This window comes from Plasmodium knowlesi (assembly GCF_000006355.2).
Source record: "Plasmodium knowlesi strain H genome assembly, chromosome: 5".
NCBI classification, from domain to species: domain Eukaryota; phylum Apicomplexa; class Aconoidasida; order Haemosporida; family Plasmodiidae; genus Plasmodium; species Plasmodium knowlesi.
This window is the reverse complement of record NC_011906.2, coordinates 653,931-677,691: the sequence shown is the minus strand read 5'-3', so window position 1 is coordinate 677,691 and position 23,761 is coordinate 653,931. Positions and strand designations below refer to the sequence as shown.

The 23,761-nt window shown below is 40.4% G+C and overlaps 7 protein-coding genes across 7 annotated transcripts; 1 reads left to right on the top strand and 6 right to left on the bottom strand.

Annotated features, from left to right (window-relative positions):
- Positions 1-322: 322 nt before the first annotated feature.
- PKNH_0514900 (conserved Plasmodium protein, unknown function) lies at positions 323-1,375 on the bottom strand (the record flags this gene model as incomplete). Its single annotated transcript, XM_002258244.1, has 1 exon — positions 323-1,375. The coding sequence occupies one exon, from the start codon at positions 1,373-1,375 to the stop codon at positions 323-325; it is 1,053 nt and encodes a 350-aa protein (XP_002258280.1).
- A 1,055-nt stretch (positions 1,376-2,430) lies between these two features.
- PKNH_0514800 (methyltransferase, putative) lies at positions 2,431-3,583 on the bottom strand (the record flags this gene model as incomplete). Its single annotated transcript, XM_002258243.1, has 4 exons — positions 2,431-2,679; positions 2,828-3,033; positions 3,146-3,268; positions 3,415-3,583. 4 exons carry the CDS (start codon positions 3,581-3,583, stop codon positions 2,431-2,433), a joined length of 747 nt encoding a protein of 248 aa, XP_002258279.1.
- Positions 3,584-4,049: 466 nt separating this feature from the next.
- On the bottom strand, positions 4,050-6,464 carry PKNH_0514700 (serpentine receptor, putative; the record flags this gene model as incomplete). The annotated part of the gene is made up of 7 exons (XM_002258242.1): positions 4,050-4,123; positions 4,396-4,445; positions 4,658-4,717; positions 4,864-4,948; positions 5,074-5,115; positions 5,274-5,687; positions 5,810-6,464. 7 exons carry the CDS (start codon positions 6,462-6,464, stop codon positions 4,050-4,052), a joined length of 1,380 nt encoding a protein of 459 aa, XP_002258278.1.
- A 1,023-nt stretch (positions 6,465-7,487) lies between these two features.
- On the bottom strand, positions 7,488-8,660 carry PKNH_0514600 (eukaryotic initiation factor 4A-III, putative; the record flags this gene model as incomplete). Its single annotated transcript, XM_002258241.1, has 1 exon — positions 7,488-8,660. The coding sequence occupies one exon, from the start codon at positions 8,658-8,660 to the stop codon at positions 7,488-7,490; it is 1,173 nt and encodes a 390-aa protein (XP_002258277.1).
- A 1,286-nt stretch (positions 8,661-9,946) lies between these two features.
- On the top strand, positions 9,947-10,375 carry PKNH_0514500 (conserved Plasmodium protein, unknown function; the record flags this gene model as incomplete). Its single annotated transcript, XM_002258240.1, has 1 exon — positions 9,947-10,375. One exon carries the CDS (start codon positions 9,947-9,949, stop codon positions 10,373-10,375), a length of 429 nt encoding a protein of 142 aa, XP_002258276.1.
- Positions 10,376-11,048: 673 nt separating this feature from the next.
- PKNH_0514400 (pre-mRNA-splicing helicase BRR2, putative) lies at positions 11,049-18,866 on the bottom strand (the record flags this gene model as incomplete). The annotated part of the gene is made up of 1 exon (XM_002258239.1): positions 11,049-18,866. The coding sequence occupies one exon, from the start codon at positions 18,864-18,866 to the stop codon at positions 11,049-11,051; it is 7,818 nt and encodes a 2,605-aa protein (XP_002258275.1).
- Positions 18,867-20,855: 1,989 nt separating this feature from the next.
- Positions 20,856-21,767, bottom strand: PKNH_0514300 (40S ribosomal protein S19, putative; the record flags this gene model as incomplete). The annotated part of the gene is made up of 2 exons (XM_002258238.1): positions 20,856-21,371; positions 21,765-21,767. 2 exons carry the CDS (start codon positions 21,765-21,767, stop codon positions 20,856-20,858), a joined length of 519 nt encoding a protein of 172 aa, XP_002258274.1.
- Between the last annotated feature and the right edge of the window lie 1,994 nt (positions 21,768-23,761).

Genomic DNA, 23,761 nt, shown 5'->3' with positions numbered 1-23,761 from the left:
ACTTCGTGACTTACATAATGGGGGCAACATTTGTGTGTGCAAGTACAGTGACGCATAAAAATTGCAAAAGTGGGAAGAAGAAAAGGAGGTGAATGATTTTATTTTTATGCACATTTGCGTAACCATGTAGGGTGGTACAAAATGTGCATATCTTATGTCACCCCATCATAGGTGATTTTTTTTTTTTTTTTTTTTTTAAATGCTTTTTAACGGAATGTGGAGATGTACAGATGAAGTGGCATCGGAACGGAGAAAAAAATCAACCACATCGTTATGGCAACAACGCTATCGACACTTCGCCTCTACCCCTTCTCCACTTCAACTACAATGTGTAATTTTCAACGAAGTTACATAGAACCCCGTTTTGGCAGTATAGGCATGTGTGCATGTGAATCATCAGGAGCACTGCCTTGTTTCGTGCTATGGAAGCTTCGCCGTACATAAATATAGGGAAAAAGTATTTGCGAATTTTATTTAGCTTGTTTTTAAATTTACAAATATATATATTATTCTTCACTTGGATTTCGTTAATATCTGTGGAGTTTAATTTTTTTTTTTTTTTTATTGTGTTGCTTTTTTTCTTGTTTAACTGATGCTGCTCATTTTTCACTTTGCAATTTTTTTCACGTCTCGCCTTGTTGATGCGTTTTTCCGCTATCTTCAAAACTTTTGTTTTACCTCTTTTTAATTTAGTTTGCTCCGTTTTGTTATGGTTAATGTGTCTACGTGCAGAATGCCGGGTTCCTACGACGGAAGTAGATTCTGCACTTGCTACTTCCCTTGAGTCGTTCTTTTTTTGGAGAGATATTTTCATAGAGGCATTTTTTACATGCGGGTAACACGGTGACTTTTGTTTTGCCTTATGGATGGTGCTAGATTCTGGTATTCCCTTGTCTTTTGCCTTTATCTTTGCGCTTTTCGCATGTTTCTTTGAATCCTTAGCATTTATCCCCGTGCCTTTACTCTTCAATTTTGCCTTTTTAGTGGCTCCTTTTGCGATTATCCTCACGAGTTTAGCGTTTCCTACAGCATCTTTTGCATTTCCGTTTGCGTCCTTTTTGGCCTTCGCCCTTGTTACCATTTTCGCTCTTTTCCCCGCAGCAATTGCTGCGCCTTCCGCTACTTGAACGCTCACGGTGATACTCTTCTTATCCTTCGCTTCGGCTGACCTCGCCCACCGAGACGATTTTTTACTGCCGCTTCTGGTGTCATTCCCCTTCTTAGCGCTACTCTGCCTTCCACCTGAAGCGTTTTTTTTCTTTGAGTCATTTATGCTACTCATTTGGACTTCGATTCCCCATTCTTCATTATTCTTCCTACATTTGGGGCTAATTTTCCAACTAACACATTTTTGTTTTTTTTCACTTTTTTTCATTCCCGGTGTACCTTTCTTCCCCCCTAATTTGTTAATTAATGGTGTGTCTGACTGCTATGTGTTTTTTTTTTTTTTTTTTTGAAGCATTCCCACAGATGTTGCTTTTTTTGCTTTTTTCCTTCCACTTATGTGGAGTAATTACTTTTCTATGACGATTCTTTTTTTTTTTTTTTAAATCCTTAGTATTCTTAACCTTACCGCCTTTTATACTAGCTCTTGTGAGCAGTTCATATGTGCTACATTTTGATTCCCTGTTCACTCAAAAAAATAAACTATGTACCGATGATATCCTTCTTATCGTTTTTCCGACCGTGATTAACTACGCTTATATCTTTAATTTGTTTCTTATTCATTTTCTTTTTTTTTTTTTTTTTTTTTTTTTTTTTTGCGTAGTTCAGTGTTACGTTGTTTCTCCCCTCTTACGCCTTCCTGTTCTAATCGTCCCCCTCCTTCGATGAGGGGTAAATAGATTAGTGTGCGTTGTTCACTCATTCGTTTGTCGCAACCATTCCTTTGTGATATGTATTATCTATTTGCTTTGTATATTTGTTTTTGGTTTGATGTGTATTTTTTTTTTTTTTTTTTTTTTTTTTTTTTTTTTTCCCATATGGGTGTAAAAGTTTCTGAGCATTTTTGGCTGTTTACCTGCACAGGTCAGGTACCAGCTATTTCCCTTTTTTCCTTTCACAAGTGTGTTAAAATTTTATACAGTTGCAGCTGATGTGGTTCGCCAGTCAGCATGGGGAAGAGGCCAGACCGGTGATACACCCGTTATGCATAAAGTGTGGCAGAAGTATAACTTAGGGTTTACTAAAGATTCAGCAATGGTTCACCCAACATGTCCAAGCACACGCTGAGCTCCCATTTATACGCTATGGTGAGCTAGTTCCGTGAAGGTGTGAGATGAAAGTAAAAATGAATTAAGCAAAATAGCATAACGAGTGGGAAAAAATAACAAAACAAAATAGCAGATTAAAGATAATGGATAACAAATGGTATGCGCCTCGTGACATATTTAAATAGACACAACAGGCGCAAGTAATGAAAAGGGAGAGTTACCCTCTGCGTTTCTCAAAAATGTAAATGCAATTTTTTAGAGCATCATTGCTGCAGTTTTTCCGAAAAAATGCACTGCTCTTTTCATCATATGTGTAATTATAAGCGTTCAGAAAGAGGTCCAGAATTTCCTCTTCACTCTTTTCATTTATCGTCCCTGTGTTGAAGGTGTCCGGAATATCCCACGATAAAATAATTCCCTTGCTGTTTAGTCTGTCCAAGTTTTTGAGGAAAACTTCTTCTTTTTTCTGCAGGTGGAAACGAGTCGGTTATGTTGTTCTTGCGCAGTCATCGCTCAATGGCGCAAAAATGGCTTGTTCCGCTAATCAGACACATGTGATGTGGACGCATGTGTCTTTGCGTATATACCTTCATCGCGCCTCTCTCCATACTTACCTTGGGAATGTACTCCCCCACGTTTAAGCATAATACGTAGTCGAAGTGGAGAACGCTCCTGCCAATTTCTCCAGCCTTTTTTATTACTTTTTTCACATCCAAACATTTGTCCTCCTTCGCATGCTCCTTCCTATTCGAGTCGTTCACTTTGTTCAGTATCTCCGCTACGAAGTATTCATTCGTTGCGTCCAGTGGGAAGATATCCTCTAACAGGGGGGAAAAAAAAAGAAACACACCACAGTGTGTGTATGCTCCACAGCGCTGAAAGCTCACGCGGAACACTCAATCAGAACACTCACGCTGAACAAAAAAACATACCATTCTTGAGAAGATTCACTAGCTTAGAATTCCCGTCAACTCCCACTGTCCTTATTTTGTGAAAGTTTAATTCGTTCACGTAGTGCCCGTACCCACAGCCTACATCTATAACCGATTTAACTTCTGCAAAGGGGGATAACAATAATGCAAATGTTAGGGAGAGCCCTTCCCGTTAAGGTGTGCACATGTGAAGACACCCGCACGTGGGGGGGTATACTATAAAGGAGCAGTGGCGAAAATATTCCCACCAAATTTGTCGATCTACTTACTCTTCTCCTTTAAATATTTTATCACTAAATTGGACAACATATAATCAAAGGAATAGTTAAGATTTGTCATCCAGTAGCCATTTTCGTGAATTCCCCACTTTACTGTAAACCCTAAAAATCGCAACGTTTCGCTCAGCAGCTTATGTTCATACTTTTTCACATAATACATATTTTTCACTGGGGATGGGAGAAAAATAGCTACATTCAAAGGTGCCTCCTTCCTTGCAGTTCATGCTTGGCACAACGTGATGGCTGGGCTGGAAACACCGGAGGCCGGAAAAACGGCAAACTTCCCATATGTGCGCAGTTCTTTCGCACAGGAGGGCCACACAACGGTTGCCGCAAATATGGGAAACCACACAAAATGAACACTTAAAAAGGCTCACACAACAACAAAAAAAAAAAAAAAAAAAAAAAAAAAAAAAATCGAGCCGTTCATATGTGTACCGATTAGAGTACCGCTTTGCAGAAAACCGGTACAAGGGTGGGAGGTTGAGTTACAAAAAAGGGGAGCTTCTTCTCCTCTCGTCACAACTGGATGAAGTGCATCAGAGAATGCTTTCTCCCTCACCTGCCTATGCCATTAACACGCATAGTTCACCCTGGTGAGAGCATTCCAACTTATGCGAAAGGAGTCACTCCATATCCAAGTAGGGATGCCTGGATTCCATGACTTCGTACTTCTTCTCCGAAATGATATGCACCAAATCTTGAAAAAAGCGAAAAAAAAAAAAAAAAAAAAAAAAATAGCTAACTTTTGCATGAACTGTTCAGGTGAAAATACACAAATGAAGGGAAAAAAAACAAATAATAATAGTAATAATAATAATAATAGTAATAGTAATAATAATAATAGTAATAAAGCTAGCTATATAGCATAGTGAAGTTGCGTAGATAGCATCACATAAAAATGCAAACGCCCGACTAATCCACGCGTCAGTGCAACGGGTCTATGCACAGCTCGGTTGCTCCCCCTATTACATATCAAAATAAGAAGATTCAAAAAGTGCACGTACAGGTGGGTGAAATGGCTTCGGATGGAAGAAAAAAAAAAAAAAAAAAACGAACATTTTTGTGCGTATCCTTGGAAGGGGGAAATGGGAGAAGCTTCTCCCCTGTGGGGGGGATGCCTGCACGTACGTATTCGTCTCTGGCTAGGACAATGAGGTGGCACACTACATCCCACTCATGTCCTCTATGCACACCCCACAACAAGAGTAGCGTATCTCCCATTTTTTTTTACATCGAAGCTCTGCTCATCAGCAGGTAATATGCCGGGATGGACAAAATCCAGAGGTTGTATCTGCAGAGATGGAGGACCCGATGGAAAAAAAGGGGACAGTTTCTACATAAGAGAAAGGGCGCGTCTGTAAAGCCTGGAAAACACTGGCACACGCCCCCCCCCGTAGATAACTCCCGTTTGTGAGTTACCCCTCCTCATTAACTAACAAAAACATGTGAAGCGAGATGAAGAAGGTTTCCTCCCTTGAAGTCTTCTCCATCAGCAGTCGCTTGTAGTTTCTGTAAATCGTTGCTAACGTGATAAGAACGAAAGAGAACAGGTTATAATTTATCACGTCATGGTAAGGGACATCACCCGGGATGTACTGTCCCTCCCCAGATAGCGTGAGACTCTAGGGTGGAGAAGCAAATCTAAACCTGCTATGATCACGCGGTAAAGCACAAAAGGTAGAGCTACAACTGAAAAAAGGTAGATATATATATATATATATATATATATATGTGCATGCGTGAGTGTGGATGAATATATCTACGTGAAAGGGGAAGAGAATAAGAAGGCGTGGGCATTTCCTCCACTCGCGAAGTAACGGTACCATAGTTTGCTAACCCCCCCCAACCTGAATGCAAAGATGCGTAGAGATTCAAGTCTTCCTGGTTTTGCATTTCCACCAGAAGGTATAAAAATTTTAGGACACCATAATTGAGCGCAGTTCGGAAGGTATCTTTCCTTCGTTTCTCTCTATCCATTGTGCAACACATAATGTAAAAAATGATGGTCATGACGAAGCAGTCGTATATGGATTCACCCATCTGACTGAGCACCTTTAATGAGGTTAACCCTGTCCCGTCGAATGCGTAAAAGAATATATGTATGAGGTAGCATAGGTTAGAGAGGACAAAAAACATCACTGACATGTGGATACCTTCCTTCATGGCACTGTGCGCTCCCCTCAATGAATCTTGCCTCGATTTGTACGCAAGGGAGAGGACAACTAAGATGACCACCAGGAGAAAGTGGATCTCGATGAGCCCTACGAGTGGGGGTGAGGAACGGTAAAGTTGTGCTACTGTTGGACTGACATACACAAGTGGAGAGCCAGAATTGGGAAAAACGGAAATACGCCTTCTCAACTCCTTTTTCAATATTGCGCACCCTGATCCTCGCAAGAAAAGTGATTCCTCAAAAAGTGCGCATTATTTCGGAACTCAATTTTGTAGGCATTCTTCACGTGGCGTCCACAAGCGAGTAGGACAAAATTCAATGGGGTATCCTTCAAATTGTCACCGATATCCTCTTCATAAAGGGAATACGAATTCGGTAAATTCCCCTCGGGGGTATTATCAAAGGGGTGCACAAACAAGGCTTTCCTCTCTAAGTCTGCACATCTGTTTCCGTTCTTCCCATTCATGTAGTTGTTAATGTCTTCCTCCACCTTCTTCAGGATTAACAATTTAGTATTGGGGATATACGAACTTGTCACAATAAGCACTCCATTTCTTCCCATTGTATGTCGACTTCTACTGTAACAGAAATCTCCATACACACTAAAGTTTCTTTCCTCCTTCAACCCATATATGACCTTCCCTGTTGCGTAAAAGCCACTCGCAATACTTCTTCCTTTAACATTCATCATGGGGACAGAACTACGTGGCCATATACCCCACGTGTAGCTTTCCCCATCGGTTGGACACAACTTTGGACAACTCTGTCGGCAGTCCCTGTCCGGGGGAGGAAATCCCCCATCCCAGTGGGCAATACATAGTAGGAAAAACAGAACAGTTAAAAATCCCCCCTTTGGCATCGCCATTTTTCGCGGTATTGCCCGTGCTCCACGTAGCTCATCAGATTGACAAAAAAAAAAAAAAAAAAAATATATATTTATATATATATATATATATATATATATATATATATATATATATATATATATATATGTACACAAAAATGGGCACTCACGTGTGCACACAGAAAAGTCGCGTAAAAAAGGGGACGTTACCAAAAGGTTGAAATGTTCCATATGCACGGACTTTCCCCCATTATGGGAAAAAAAAAAGAAGGAAAAAAGGAAAAAAAAAAAAAAAATGGCAGACCTGGGTAAGTCACCCAAATGGCCGTCTCTCCTACCAACTACATGCTTGACAAAAGAACAAACGAAGAGGCAACGGTAGGGGGATTTATCTTTTCCTTGGTTCATTGATTATGTCGCGGGTGGAAAAGCGCACATGGTGGATGTGGTTGTTGTGGTTGTTGTGGTTGTTGTGGTTGTTGTGGTTGACGTGGTTGACGTGGTTGACGTGGTGCACCTGGACAGGGGAACCAAGACATATGCGGATGAGCAAATTTTATCCTTCTCCCCCACTCGTTTGGCTTTATTGAATAAATGCTACCACTCCGAAGCGGGCTAACGGCTCACTCGTTGGCTGCTCCAAACAAACAAACCGCGGGACACAAAATCTACACAATGAAATGGGGAAAAGACCCTTTTCCTTACCCCCCCATATTGTTTACAGCGTTTTATTAGCATAATGACACAGGGAATGCCTCAGTGGCAAGCTTTTGTTAACAAATCGGATTGCAAAAAAAAAAAAAAAAAAAAAAAAAAAAAAAAAATATATGACCCGTTCAGGCGAAAAAAAAAAGAAAAAAAAAAATATATATGACCCGTTCAGGCGAAAAAAAAGAAAAAAAAACAGCTATATTTGGCTATATTTCCTCACATGTGCATAAATTATCGCACTTTTTTTATGACCTGTTCAGATAAAAAAAACAAATTAGATAAAACAGAATGAAGCAAAGCTTGAATTAAACCATTCCAGGGTTCCCCCTTCCCTTAGAGCAGCTCTGTGATGTTCATAGGCATTTCATCAATCTGCGTGGAGTAGTACTGCTCGATATCCCTGAGAATTTTTATGTCGTCATTTTTAACAAAGTTGATGGCGACACCCTTCCTCCCAAATCGGCCACTTCTCCCGATGCGGTGAATGTAGCTTTCTCTCGAGTTGGGCAAATCATAATTAACGACAAGGGAGACTTCCTGTACGTCTAGACCCCTTCCCCAAATATCAGTCGATATAAGAACACGGAATTTACACTGCCTGAACTTTAACATGATATCGTCTCGCTCACTTTGACTCATCCCTGCATGCATTTTACAAACGGTAAAATTCGCCTCCTGCATTTTTTTTGTTAACCAATCTACCTTCATTTTGGTATTACAGAAAACAACCGCTTGGGTGATGGTTAAGCTTTCATACAAATCTGCAAGCGTTTCATATTTCCATTGCTCTTTCTCTATGGAAACAAAAAATTGCTTTATTCCTTCTAAAGTTAGTTCATCTCTCTTTACTAAGATTTTCACAGGTCTGTGCATGAACTTGTTTGTTATTTCTAACACCTCCTGTGGAAGTGTGGCTGACGATAGTACGATCTGTGTGTTCGGAGACAAAAAACGATAAATGTCATACACCTGTTCTTTGAATCCTTTGTTCAACATTTCGTCTGCCTCATCAATAACTAGTTGCTTTATGTACTTGCACTTTAAGTGCCTCAAGTTTAGCATATGGTAAATTCTCCCTGGAGTACCACTAATAATATGCACTCCATTATTTAAGGCCTTTATATCATCACTCATTTTTTTGCCTCCGATACAACAGTATATGGTTACATGTATATAATCTGCTAATGCCAGGCACACCTTCTGCGTCTGTTCTGCTAGCTCTCTCGTTGGAGACAGTATAATCACCTGCGTTTCGCTCAAGTTACGGTTAACACAATTTAGTGCACCCACTGCAAAGACACAAGTTTTTCCTGTCCCGCTTTGACTTTGCAAAATAACATCTCTGCCACTTAGAATCGGTTTGATACCTCTTTGCTGAATGGCTGATGGTTTTTCAAATCCGTATGCATAAATCCCCCTCAATAGACCTTCATCAATTCCTATGTTTTCGAAGCTCGTACATATTTCGTACTTCTCCGACATTCTGTAATTTTCTTCCTTCTCCATTTTGAAATGATACGTTTGATTTTTTTTTTTTGTAACAGGTGTGTCTCGTGGCGAATTGTAGCCACCTCGGTTAGTAGGACAACTTAACTGTATTTTTTAATACTCTCCCTTTGGTGGGCCACCTTCCTCCACCCTTCCTTTGCCCTTATTCCTTACCAATATGTGATATATATAATTTCACCCCTGGGTGCGCTACGTTTTCACTCTTGCTTAGCGCATAAATGGATTGTATGTCGAAATGGCATTATTCCTTAAATGGTCCTCCCTTTTTTCCCTTCCTCTCCTGGGGGCCTTTCCTCTTAAACCACCTACAGTGGGATACTCTGTTTGCTCCTTTTGGACCACTCCTTCTGGAAGAAACACAACTTCCTCTAATTTTTACGATGACCTCTTCCACGTTTTGGTAACTCTCGAATTGGGGGAAGTACTTCCTAGGTTTGCTACTCACTATGGGTGGTAAGTAAACCGAGCAAAGGATACGGGGGGAGGATCTACATACATTCCGGTGTGAGCGAAGTAACTATCTATGTAGCCTCCCCTTGCTTGGTGCGGGTCATGTCAGGTTGGCTTCTCTTCCTCTTCGCTCTTCCCCATTTTTCGTCCTCAGTTCAGCCTTTTTCAATATAATGTATACTCTTCTGCCGAACCCCTACCTTCCACTTTATATATCCCAGAGGAAAAAAAAAAAAAAAAAAAAAAAAAAATCAAAAAAAAAAAAAACAAATACAAATACAAATACAAAAAAAGCATGAAAGGCAGGGAAAGCGAAAACGAATGGTAACAATATCGGGGGGGCACTTATAAAATTCTCTGAACTCCGGTAGAGGCCACACGCTAAAAAAAAAAAATTCCCTGCGCAGAAAAATGGTTCCAACACCCCGTGTATTTATACGCGATGCGCTATGCGCTATGCGCGATACGGCCATGATTACCCGCTCGCAAAAAACTGCTTTTTTTTTCTTTTCTCCTTTGCACGTTTTCTTTCTTTCCTTCCTTCCTTTTTTTTTTTTTTTTTTCTTCTTAAAAATTTTTTTTTTTTTTTTTTTTAATTTTTATTTCCCCATACGCACTTCGTCCATTTGGATAAATCCTATGTAGTTGCCTTCCTCGTATATACTGGTAGAGAAGTGATTCTCCATTTTTACCACTCCCTCCTCGAGGCGGATGCACAATTCATCTTGTCCGAAGAACAGCCCCAAGAAGACCTATCCCTGCGTATCGATACCACCACGTATGCCTCCACAGAGGATGCTCCCGAGGCATCTCACTTTCTAGTCGAATGACCAATGGCGCTAACCACAGACTACTCCAAACTTAGCGACCTGATCCACCAGTCGCCCGACTCACCTTCCCTCTACAACCAAGCAAAGTACCACACACAGAAACAGAATGATTCTTTCTACGACATAAAGCGGTTTATGTGTTTGGGAAATTCAATCCCTGACGATGCAAACTATGATGTAGACCACTTACTAAACCAAGGAGAGAAAAAATGTAAAGACATTTTAACTGAATCCTTCAAGGTGGTGGGCTACAAGTACTGCACTACGAACAACAACGACAACGTGCACTTCTCCAAACTTTTTAATGACCACTACTCTAATTTGTTTTACTGCATGCACCTCCACAATGATGATAAGAAATGCAACTCCCTCTTCAAGAATTTTTACGAAACGATTAGCCAGGGCCAATCCGGGGGGAAGAAACAACCATAGCGAAAGTATTAACAGTTGCAGTAACAGTTGAAGTAACAATTAATGTTGCTTCGACTCAGCGGCACACCCCATTGGGCCTTGCCGTGTAATTTCCCCCCCCCTGTAAACATTTACCCTTATATGGGTGTCCACCTCGGAGCTACTACCTTCCATTTTTACGTCCACTTTATTTCTATTCCTATTTTTATTTTATTTATTTTTTTTTTGTAAAATTTAAAGAACTACAACAGGGACGCAATGCTCCCCGTACAGGTGGAGTCAGCTCCATAGAGGAAGTCACCGACCAGGTCGGTATGTTTAAAAAGAAAAAAAAAAAAAAAACATTTTCAAGTGGATCCAAAGTACAGGAAGGAGAATGTTCAAGTGCACCCCTCCACGATCCGACATATGTATCAAGGTATGAGTGCTCCACCAGAACTGGACGGAGCATCCCCCCTTTCCGCTTGAAATAACACATCACGTTCTGCTAATATATTAAAAAAAAAAAGAAGGAAAAAAAAAAAAAAAAAAGGTAGACATAACAACCATACCTGTTGTGTGGTGAGACGAACGGGCTAAACTGCTATAACCATTCGTCTGTCAAGCATTTTCCACATCCTACCAATGCCCATCTTTTGCCCATTTGTTGCCCATCTTTTACCCATTTGTTGCCCATCTGTTGCCCATCTTACCGTCACGCCTCCACGTCAATGGAAAATTCGTACTCCTGATCGCAACCCACGTAGCAATCATTTATAATGTAGATGACAACATCGTAGCGACCGGGTTGGTCAGGCAACTCAAAGTTCACCTTCAAATTATTAACGGCCTTGACGAGAGACTGCTTCTTTATAGAAAGCAGTAGGTTCATTTTCTTGATCCCAATGACAACCCACCACAGCTCTTCCTTCTCAAAGGGGAGGTACAGTGAGTGTGCAAAACAGTTGGCAGTCGCGTCGGGGTCGTCTTGCACCAAGTCCCGTTCTACCGTCAAATTCAGAGTAGCAATTTCATTGACTTTGTATTTTTTCTCTAGGTCGATATCGTAGTGCACCTCAATAACAGGGAAAATGTTACACACGTTAGCAATTTCACTTTTTTCCTTCTCACTCAATCCATTCAGGAGTTCCTCTCTCTGTTCATCCTCCGCATTGATCAAATCGTACACATCTCCTATCTCCAACTCTTTCGCTTTTTTTATTAAGTCTTCATCAAAGTGTGGTAACTGCATCAGGTTCGATTCATCTGTTCTGTTCATGCTCTGTGTCAACATTTGCGATATCTCCATAACGAAAAGGCAGAAATTTAAAATGTTGTTACTGCTAATTACATCTATCAGTGCATTAATTAATTTAAATGTTTTCTGGAGAACCCTTTTAGTTTCCTCAACGTAGTTTATCGGAATACTATACCGATGAATGTGTGCTTGCAGAATAATGAGTGCTTTCAAATGGGGCGTAAAGTACATCGGGTTGGAAATAAAATTCACTAAATTTATGTATTGCTCTTTTTTATCATTTTCACCTGACTTGTTCAGGTGATTTGATTGTCCATCTGGATCATCCCCTGAAAGAAGGCTATTTTTCCCCGTTATAGATTCAGTACTTATGGAAAGCTTTAAAAACTCAGAAGTAACTTTCATGTTACATGTCTGTGCGATTTTCACACACAACATCACATCGTAGTTGCTCATTTTTACCACCTCAGACATAACACTGGAAAGACATACAATTTCCAATATTCTGTTTTTTTTCAATCCCTTCAAGGATAAAACGTACTGATTGAAAAAGTGGATTACATGGTAGTCAATATTGTAATACGAAGCAATGATACCCAGATTGCATGGCTTAATGGAGACAGAACCACTGATAGCTCCTTCTCCACTATGAGTTATTTCATTTCGTGCCTTTTTCCCCTGCTTAGAATCCTCACCCTCTTCAACCAACACACAGTTAGCAAAGGAGAGCAACTCAATGTTACTCTCAATAAGCTCCGACAGGTAATCAGATATATGCTCATTGGATACCCCTTTCAATCCATAATAATTGGGGTTCTTCCTAATCCTTCTATAGAAGAAAGACCATGTGATCCAGTCGATAGCATCCTGATAGTTTTCAATTGTATTCATCACTATTTCGTTGTTTAAAAAGTTTGGTAGGTTATCCTCCATGTTGGACTCCACAGTGAGAGGCTCGTAAATGAAATTCTTGTAATACTCCTTCTTGGTGATGTACGTATATATGTAAACAAACGACTTGGTGTCTTCTCCCTCCCGACCTGCATAACTCAACATCTGCAGAACACTCTGAATGGAATAATCCTCCTCCTTCCCATCGAAATGGGTAATTATGGTGTCCAACAATATTACTACATTTCCATAAACGTTCAACCTATACACGTAGTCGTGTGCCACGATGAGTAACTGTATGGCCTTCTTGTCAAAGAGAGCCTCCACAACCTTTCTCTCCATCTCATTCATATTTCGGTACAGGTAACCCACTCCCTGTTTCAGTAACTCCACCAACAACCTATCCTGCAGATGATCCTCCAAATTCTCCTTCCCAGTAGACCCTCCCAAATTGGAGAAAAAACTACAACCATCATTACATGCAGAAAGAACCAAATCGAGCGCCAACGTTTTACACATTTTATCCTCCGTTACGAAGATGATGGCATTCTTCTTTTTCAATTTCCTAACTGTTTGGTATACCTGCCTCTGCATGGACAGGTATCTATTCTGTTTGTTCATGATGCTCACAGCGTGCAGGTAAATTTCGATGGGAACATTTCTTACACTGGACAAGAAGTTGTAGTAGTCGCTCTTCTTACATCCAATCCATTCCCCTATATCCTTGCAGTTGTTGATGGAGCAGCTGGACAAACACACAATTCTATTCACCCCAATATTTTCGTAAATATCATCCATACTGAGATGTTGCATTTTGTTAAGGTTATGAGATGCATCTCCTGTTCCTCCTCCCTTCTCTCTTATTCTATCATCTCCCAAGTTTAGTTCAACGAACGGAGGCAATTTCAATTTCCCCTCCGAAGATGAAGAAGCTGTGTTCGTGTTGCTTTTCCTTCCTCGTTGCGATTTCCCTAACTCCAACTGGGTCGCTATGTATCTCACCCGACTAATGACGACTTCCATCATAGACCCTTCCGACAAGTCCAACAATTCCATATGATCAAATACATACAAATTTATCGACTGAAAAATTTTCTTCCTTCTCCATTTTTTTGACAAATTATTATATCTATCAGGAGTGCACAAAATTATATTATTCTTTTGTAAAATTTTCGTATCCACCTGTACATCGCCTGTCAGTATAGCCATCTTCATTCCAAAGGAGGTTGCAAAGCTGGTCCAGTTATCATACGTTTTCGATACGACTTCTTCCAAAGGGGCTACATAGACAATTTTGATAAACTCCATAGGGTTGTTGTAAGCTATATGAGCAATATTTCGATCGCGAATAATTTTGTATAAATCATCTTCCTTTTTTATATACCTCCTAATGAAAGAATTCAACTCCATGACAGAACGGATCATCTTCAAGATGGCAAATTCGGCTGGGGTTAGGTAGTACCTACCAGGAGAGCTACATATTATTACATTGCCACCCATTTCATACACGGATGGAAATATCTGTGTGTGGATAGGGTTAAAATGTGTAATATTCCGACTGTGGAAAAATTTCTTCGCCTCTTCAAACTTGAGGGTGTTAACTGGCAATGCTTGCAAATCGAGGAGTGGTGTAGAGAAGGAAACCTTGGAGGGCAAGATTATATCCTTCAAGTACAAATTTATTGTACTCTCACATTCTAACCATTTGTCAGATACCACCTTTACGATATAAAATGGATTCTCATTTATCGGTACGAAGAAGGTTAGCAAATGATCATCCAGTGTATCGCCTGACTGCTCCCCCTCTTTATACAACTGTGAAGTTTCATTGAAAGCATTTATATTTGCCGAATTCGCAACTCCACCCCGCTTCAAACTAAATAAGTCGTAATGTAACATACTCTCGCTGGAAATGTCGAAGACAAAAACCCAAAACAACATAAAATTACCATGATACTTTGGATTGTATATAAAATCAGGAGTGACATTCAATTCAACCTTCAACATTCTATGGTTAATCGGCTGTATATATGCATTCAATTCAATTTTCGGAAAATGATGAACCAATTTGTATACGTTCTTTGCAATTTTTTTATTTTTAAAAATTGTTATGTACTCATTGAGACTCATGTTTAGGTAATTCCTGAACGTAATATTTTTTTTCTCTATAATTCTTATAAGCTCATTGCTAAGGAGACCAAACTGCCTCAAAGGAGACATGGTACCCCACATTTTTCTCTCTACCATTTTGCAAAATTTCAATGTCAGCGCACTTAAATGGTAGGAATTCTTTTTCAACGAAATTTCAAAAAAAGCTCTGAAAATTCTTAAGGCGTTTTGTTGTATGTATATCAAGTCTGCGTTAATAACATATCCATTTAGGGTTACATTGGATAGGTACAACTGTAATAGAATATTAATTTTTGTGTGCGGAATACTTATTGACTCCTTCAATGGGATAGGTAGCTTCTCCATTATTACAGACAATTCAAGTTTCTCTTCTTCTCTTACAAAGATGTGCTTAAATTCATCACTCATTCCGAAAATTTTTAACAACTCCGTCTCATTAGTATGCTTGTTGAGCTTCTTACTGTAGAGATCAATAGATCGGTAATCCACATAATAGTAGCTACTGATCCTTCCTATATATGTACTACTCACAGTGTTCAGCTTCTTATTATATTTCACCAGATCGTATTTCTCCAAGGTTATAAAAGCAGAGTAAATTATGTTGTAAATTTTTTTATTTAATTTTTCCATGAACAAGTCAGATATATTATTTTCTTTACCTTGTTCAAAATATATGGATTCCATTTTCTCATTCTTCCCGAATATTCCATACAATTCTGGATTTTTCATCATACGTATGTACAGATAAGTATAACGGAACCAGTTCACTCCTTCCTTAATGTTTTGTATGTTTTTTAAAACGATCTCCGAATTTATAACATTCACTATGTTTTTCATTAACGTCGATTCGATAGACAGCTGTTCATTATTCAAGGATAAGTAAAGTTGCAAATTTTTGTGCTCTGTTATGATAATTGCCTTTCCACTTTTATCGTATTGCGGTCTTCCTGATCTACCTACCATTTGGAGGATATCCATTGGAGACAATTCATCAAAATCTCCCACACTTATATTATACACACTAGTACCTTTAATGATAACTGTATGTGCAGGAAGGTTTACTCCCCAAGCGAGGGTACTCGTTGATACCAGAACCTGTAAATGTCTATCGGAAAATAAATCTTCCACTAACTTCCTATCTGTTCTCTTCATCCCTGCGTGATGAATACCAAACCCGAAGGGTAGAATTTCCTTCAATTCTTCATTCACTATAGCCTCCTTTTCCGATAACAATATTTCACTGGATACTTTTTTTCCCATAAGGAACTTGTTCAGATTATCACTTTTCAAAAATTTCTCTATCAGCATCTTGGCCGTTCGGTACGTTTCCTTTCTGCTATGCACAAAAATTAGGATCTGATTTTTTCCGGCCTCTTCTAGAACCTTTTCATAGGTGACTTGATTCATCAGGGCATACTTTTTAATTCCTTTCTTCTCCTTGATACCAATGTAATGTTGCTCCAACTGGACTGGTCTAAAGGAGTAGTCGAAGTAGAACACACCACTTCGCAAATCCGCACGCAGGAACATACCCACATCTTCGTAATTCGGTAACGTAGCCGACAGACCCACCAAACGAATCTTCTTCCTTCGCATGTTTAGGTCGTTCTGTTGATCGCCATTTACTTCGTTCTGCACCCCATGCGCAACACCACCATCGTAGACCAACGTGTTGTCCACGTACCGATTGATCCGACTGATGATACTTTCGAGAACATTTCCACGGATCTCATTTAGCAGATGAATTTCATCGAAGATGATGAGCTTTATCTTTTGCAAAAGAATCTTCTCATTCCACTTCCGACTTATCACTTCGAACTTCTCTGGGGTCATCACGATAACTTGACTCTCCTCAATCTCCTTACTGCTTAAATTCACATCCCCTGTTAATTCACTCACCTTCATATTTAGGCATTTCAGTCGAAGAGAAAACGATTGCACCTGCTCATTCACCAACGCCTTCATAGGGGATATATATATAATCTTAAAATTATTTTTGTCGATATTCCCACTACGTAATCTATATGTTCCTATCACATTAAGCATACACAACAAGGCAATGTTCGTTTTTCCCGAACCCGTAGGAGCGCATATAAGCATATTCTTCTCATACATGTGGAGAGCTACTTCATGTACCTTTGACTGTATAGCGTTCAGTTTGCTAATCCCTACGCATGTGAAAACTTCCTGTGCCCACTCGGGTAGTTCTGATACGCTAACGAGCTTTATATCATCTGGGTTCGTGAAGTAATTCTCCTTCCCCCTAGACTTCTCATTGTCCATCGATCCCTTCAAACTACTATTCTTACTCCTCGAACTGGAAATTATAATCTCATCGTACTCTTTCCTCTCCACTCTGGAGCTGTCTACTGGTAATACAACTTCTCTGTTAAAAAAATTCGTTCCCTTTTGTTTTACTTCCATCTTCTCTAGGTCGACAAACTTAGCTCTGAATTGTTCCACTTCTTCTTCGTCTTCATCGTCTTCGGCGTCGTGCCGCTCGCCCGCACTGTCCTTCCTTTCCTTCTTCTTGCCCATCCTCACGCTTAGTTTCTTCGTTTGTACAGATTGCTTCGTACCTGACTTTGCGTTCTTCGCAGGGGCATCATCCTCTTCATCATTACTATCATCACCGTTGTCTTCATCCTCCTCCTCATCATCATCCTGATCATCATCATCGTCTTCCTCGCGAATGAAACGATCTCCCCGGAGACTCTCCTCCGTAGCCTCCTCCCCCCCGTACCTACGCTTCCTGAACAAATTATCCGCCTCCCTCCGCATCGTCTTGGCGAATTCGCTCTGTTTGTTCCTCTTCATTGCCTTAAAATTAGAAAGCTCCTCTAAAATCTCTTCCCCCTCTTCGCTCTTCCTCATTTCTTCCATGATCCCCTTCTTCTCCTTCTCCGTCTGGGCTTGCCCAAGCAACGTACAGTAATAAACCTTCCATCTATTCTTAATCAACAATTTTGCCATGCAAAAATTTTCGTACTTGAGAATGTGTACTAGCTTGTTTTCACATTCTTGTATATCATAGATACCTAACACATCTAGCACTTCTTTCTCTTTCTCTAGACACAAGGATGGATCGCTAAAAACTTTGTTTAATTCCCTTTGCAACCAGTGTGCGTCAATTGAATTCGTTTCCAAATCGTAATCCTCTCCTTCCTTTCTCTTTCCATCTCTGTCTTTTTTAATACCTTTCAAGCTTAAATGCTTCTCTTGTTTTTCAGTTTTTTTCTTCATAGGGATAGAACCTGTCCTCATAATCATGCCTCCTTTGGAGCTTTTCCCCCCGCTACTTTTCTTTTCCAATTTCGTGTTCTTTTTTCTCGTCTCTCCTTCCCCCTCTTCGTCGTCGTTTCCGTCGTCTTCCTCTCCAAGATTATTTTCCTCCACAGATTGGTCGTCCTGGTCGTCATCTCCATCATTATCACTATCATGACGATCTGCATCGTCATCATCATTATCATCGTCACTACCATCATCTTCTTCGTCGTTGTCGTCATCATCATCGTCTTCGTCATCGGTCAACTCGTTCGTGGTGGCCATGTCTTCTTGGCTCCTGCTCCCGTCTCGACCCTTCGTGCTACTCCGATAGTCTAAATACTCATCATCTTCCTCAAACACCACGGCGACTCCCTCCTCCTCGTCCACCTCCTCAAAAACTTCCTCCCTGTTAAAATCGTAAATTTCCCTAGCATAATTGTTCAGTTCAATAAATTGTTCATCTGTCATGGACGACACCTCAAGAGCATCTTCCACTTGTTTCTTCTTCTCCTCATTGCTTAACTTATCGTTCTTCAGAATATGAAGTACTTCGTTACATGCACTGTTAATGATGTCACCGGTGTGGTCTCCAATGATGCCTCTAACCATCCCCATTACATTGGAGAATATTTTCTCCGTGTACTTGGTGCTTGGCTTATACATAAATATATCCTGCAGGTTAATGTTCAATACACTTCTATCTTTAACGCTCGTACTGGATCCTCTTTTAACTTTCTTCCTGCTTTCATCGAAGATAAATTCCTTCCTCTTGTTGCTTCTCCTATATCCTTCATCTGTTCTCCTACCTTGGCTAGTAGGCTTCGTGTACTCTACCTTGTCGCCCATCTTATGCTTCAATTTCCCTACCAGACTTTCGCTCTCACCCGTAGGCTCATTGAAATTAGGAATGGGGCCCTCCCTCTGGAGGACCAGGTTGGAATTCATGCGGTACTCAAACCGCTTGTACTTTTCATACTCCTCCGCCATGGTGCACGCGATTCACTACAAAGGGATGGTCTCCAATGGTAGTTGCCCCTTGACAACAACTAACTTGCCACCCAGGCACTCCGCAGTAGCGGTGTCACTTAACCAGGGGAATTTCCTTCCACAGTTTGGAAAAAATATAAACCCACACGGTCCCTGAGGGACACGAATTTCCACCACCTCAGTAGGTAATACACTCCCACAACAATGTAGTAAGCGTATGCTACTGTATGAGTCTTCTCTCCTCAAAAAAAAAAAAAAAAAAAAAAAAAAAAGAAGAAGAAGAACTAATGGCCTAAGATGATCTCCCAAAAAGGGGTTATACCCTAAATGCCCCTTCCAACAAGTAATATTACGCGAGGGATGTATGCTCCCATTTCCATCCCTACCATCACGTATAAAGAAAAAGGTAATTTCAAATAAGTACCGAAAGCGGAACGGAAAATATTTGACCAATCACGTAGCACAACTTCTCATACTTCACCGTTGTGTGCTCCCTTACGCATGCACTCCTTCCCTCTGCATATGCTCCTCCTAAAGCTGGGAGGGGGCACGGGGTTCACTATCGACTTTTGGCTAAACACAGAGCTAACTGTCAACGGTGAAAATTGCTCCTCAAGCGGGGCCCCTTCTTCTTTCTCTTCATCAGTAAATTTTGGTTATATTACCCCTATGCGCGTTTAAAAAAAAAAAATAATAAATAAAATACCCTTCCGCAAATGCACGCGGGGGTTAGAAGTATTCCTCCTTCGGGCACGAGAAAACGGCCTCGTCCCGCGGAATGTTGTATTACATTCGTTCTCGCGCGAGCTTCGCGTGGATTAGCGCCTGCATCAAATCATCTCCCTTTCTTTCTCACAAAAGAGGTGTAATTACGCCCACGTCAAATATAAATATTTTATTTTCTCCCTGCAAAAACACTCCTTCCTTCCCGCGCGGCATGTCCATCATCCCCCATCACGGATACAGGCCCTCAGAAAAGAAATAGGTGCCAATATGGATCAGTAGGAACAAAATGAATAACCCACATGGGTGGGGAGGGACAAATATTTCGCTGACCTCAGAAAGTGCTGTCTCTCATGTTCGTCAAACGGATAACGGGGTATGGGACAATGGCACGCTGCACTCACATGTGCATGCCTTTAAGAAGAAGAAAAAACAAAAAAGGCAAAAGTCAATAGGCGATGGCAACAATACTGCGTGTTCTAGTCATACCTGTGTGGAGAAGAACACCCAATGGGACACTCCTCTCTCGAAAAAAGTGAAGTACAATTTGGTACGTCTCTATTCACCTTGCTTGAAACAATTTAACTCCATGAGGAGAGGTGACCCTGGACACGGACTCCATCCCCCCGTGCATATTTCACACGAGAACTTTCTTCTGCCCACAAAATGTCAAGCGAACTTTTTGGTAAAGAGGAGGTTAAGTTTATTTGTTCGTTCAATTTTTTTTTTTTTTTTTTTTTTCTGCTGACCTGTTCAGGTAAAAATGTACCATTTTTGCCGCGCATTCTCATCGGTCTTCCCGAAATTCTTTAAAAAATTTAAGCATAAAAGTTAAAGCTGCAGTTGTCGCCGTCAGGGTGGCATGGATGGGGTTCTCTCTCCCCGCAGGTTACCGTAACCTTCCCAATCGACGTGAAGTTGTATAAATAGGATATAAGGTATAGCACAACATTGAAGTATTAAAAAAGAGGAATAACACACATACGTATAAAATTCACAATGGGGTGGAAAAAAAAAAAAAAAAAAAGGAAAAAAAAGGGAAAAAGTGCTACTCAATAACAATTGTGGTTATCCAGGGGTAGGGGGCTTACTCCTGCACGGATGAAGCAACACGTGGTTTTTCTTCACGTTTGGCGAGTTCACACACCTGGTGTATATGCTCCACGAGATGCTCCGTGTGGTGCCGCCCTTCATCTGCACACTAACTTTCTACCCACCCCCTACACACACACACACACCATGGTGAGCACTTTCTCTGCTTTCCCCTTACTCCTTATCCAATTTATACACCTTCTTGTTGATGTACCTGGCAAAGTTGTTGATGGCATTTTCTCCCTTGGTAGTAAGTCTTCTTCCCTTCTTCTTGGGGTTCTGTTCTACATAGCCGAGATTTTCTAGTTGTTGTAAAATTGACCTTAAGATCTTTCCGCTAGCTAAACTGGTGTGATTGGGAGCAACACCTCTTCTTTGCTTGTAACTGTAGTGCCTTCTGAGGTACCCAACTCCAATGTCTGGACTAAGGTATAATTTCCTTAGGATGCTCGATGCCTTTACAAAATACCAGTCCTCATTTAGGGGGGCTAATTTTCTTCCTTTTCCGGTTTTCACGAAGTTACACCATTTGGGAAAGGTAATTTTGTTGTGCAGCTTTAAGTAACTTGCATATGCCTTAATAAACAGTTCGGCGTCTACATCCTTGATGCAATTATTCGTCCTTACAAAGGGCACTGGCTCCAGAAGCCTCTGATTTACTACTCCTATATCATCTGTGAATTCTTCCGCCTGCAGAATAGCAAACATGGATAAGGTGGTATGTACGATATATGTGCAACGGATGAATGCTCCAGCATGATGCGCCAACACGGTGCGCGAAGACCATGCGATAGCATGTTGTGCATCTTAATCGCGCGCGGCCAAGGAGGAACAACGGATGATACTGCCAAAGGGTGTCCGCCGAGAGGATCCCCTTTTTTATTAACATTCCATCCGCTATAAGAACTCCCTTTTTTGCCTCTTCCCCTTCCGGGATACGCAATATCCATAAGATAACAACAAAAGAACAAAATGGATTCACGCAACTCCATGGTACACTCGAACGTTGTATTGGCGCTTTCACGCGGGTGCCTCATACAAATCGAAGCAGTTCAATTATTTTATTTTTTTTTTTTCCATTACCATTTTTCCTAAATTGAATGCACAAGTTAACAAAATTTCGTACGTCACTCCGTTGGGGAGATTCAAATAAGCGCGAGGGTATCTTTTCCACTGTTTGGCAGATTTTTCCTCCTTTCTCTAAGCGTACAATTTTGCGCGCATATACATGTACATATATATATATATATATATATATATATATATATATATATATATATATGATGATTATATGCTACTTTTAGCAAGTATGGGGTACGGGGGAAAACAAATACTCAAGGAATCCCTTGCGAAAAAGCAATAAAGTGAGTGAGCCTCCTTTTTCCTTCTATTCTCGTAAAATGTAAAATTTAATTTCATGCATATGATGGCAATTTATTTTTGTAGAGATCCTTGTAAACACTTTTCATAAAAAAAAAAAAAAAAAAAAAAAAGCAGAGCATAATATAACATTGTAGTATTTTCTTCCTTTTTAACCCTCATGCAGTTTTCCTTTTTTTTTTTTTTTTTTAATGCGTTCCAATGGCTCCTCGGGGAGGGAACTTAATTATGCCCACTCTTAATAAAAACTTAAACGCATTTTTTTTTTTTTTTTTTTTCTTGTACCTTGCGCTGTGCGTAATACCATTTGGAGCAAATGCCCATGGGGGAATAACATTATATATATATATATCCCGCATACTTTGCGACGACAATTTATTATTTTCTTATTTTTTCTTCCTCCCCTTTTTTTTCTCATGCGGAAAGTTCGTTCCTAAGTGCATTCCGCACCGCCAACGGCAACAACAACGCCAGTTCTCACAGTTTAACCGGGGTGGCGGAAAAAGGCCAACCCGCAGTATGCTACGCATATCACGCGTAAAAACGCTTTTTAGCAATAATAGCGAAGCGAATACATGTTTTATTTATTACGTGTTGAATTATTGTTTTTCCCCCCCCCTTCTTCTTCCATTTCTTTTTATATATACCCGTACCTGGCGCACCCTTATGGTATACTTTACTCCTCGTTCCAAGCTCGCATACGACACATACCGTTTTAATCTCACCTGCGTGAAAGGAACACCTTCTTTCCCCCAGTTATTTTTATTTATTTTTTTTCCCCCCCTTTTAAGGTACGCGGAACACGCAGTCATCAACCTTTTCTCTTCCCCCCGCAATGCAGTTTATGCCACGTTTGACCTTTCCACTGCGCTGTATTTTGGGGAGTGGCCCATATTAATTAGAAACCCTAGCGTATATGCGGGTCTATCACGGCATAGGGAAAGAGTGTTCCTGTGCCCCCGGTGGGAATTTTATTTTTGAAAACCCCTCACAACTCCACAACGGGGGCATAACACCAGAAGGGGGTAATCGCCTATATATGCCACATACTCAGCACTTTTTATTACGACCTTTTTTTTTTTTTTTTTCCGCACAAAGGAGATTATCACATTCCCACAGGAAAATGAGGAATGTCTCCCCGTTTTTTTCCACCTATTCAACCTTCTTTCAATCATAAATATGAAATTCTCCCACTTTATCCGTACGCCGGAAAAAGGGCTATAATTTTTTTTTTAACACAAAAATTCGTCAATATGACATACTCACTTGTGTAGATATTTAAGGCGTACAGTTCTCTTTTTTTTTTCTTCCTTCCGTGACAATCGTGCGATTTACCTGCAAAAATGGCAGACTGTATATATTATCCTTTTTTTAACATATAACAATGGAATGCGCCACGTTGGGTGGGAAACTCACGTTCCCCTTTTCTTTTTTTTTTCCCTCGAAAAAAGTTGCCAAAAGGAAGGTACATTTTTACCTGAACAGGTCAGCAGAAAAAAAAAAAAAAAAAAGAAAAAAGTAATCACAGGAAAATGACCCTCCTCTTGTGAATGGCAATTTAAAAATGAACCGTAGGCATCCTGATTAAAGCAATTTTTGTCCAGTCACAGGGAAAGGCGAATCCAATGATTGTGACCGCCGGGGTGTTGTAGAAGCACATCAACCACGCCATCTTGATTTTCCGGATCATACAGCTGACA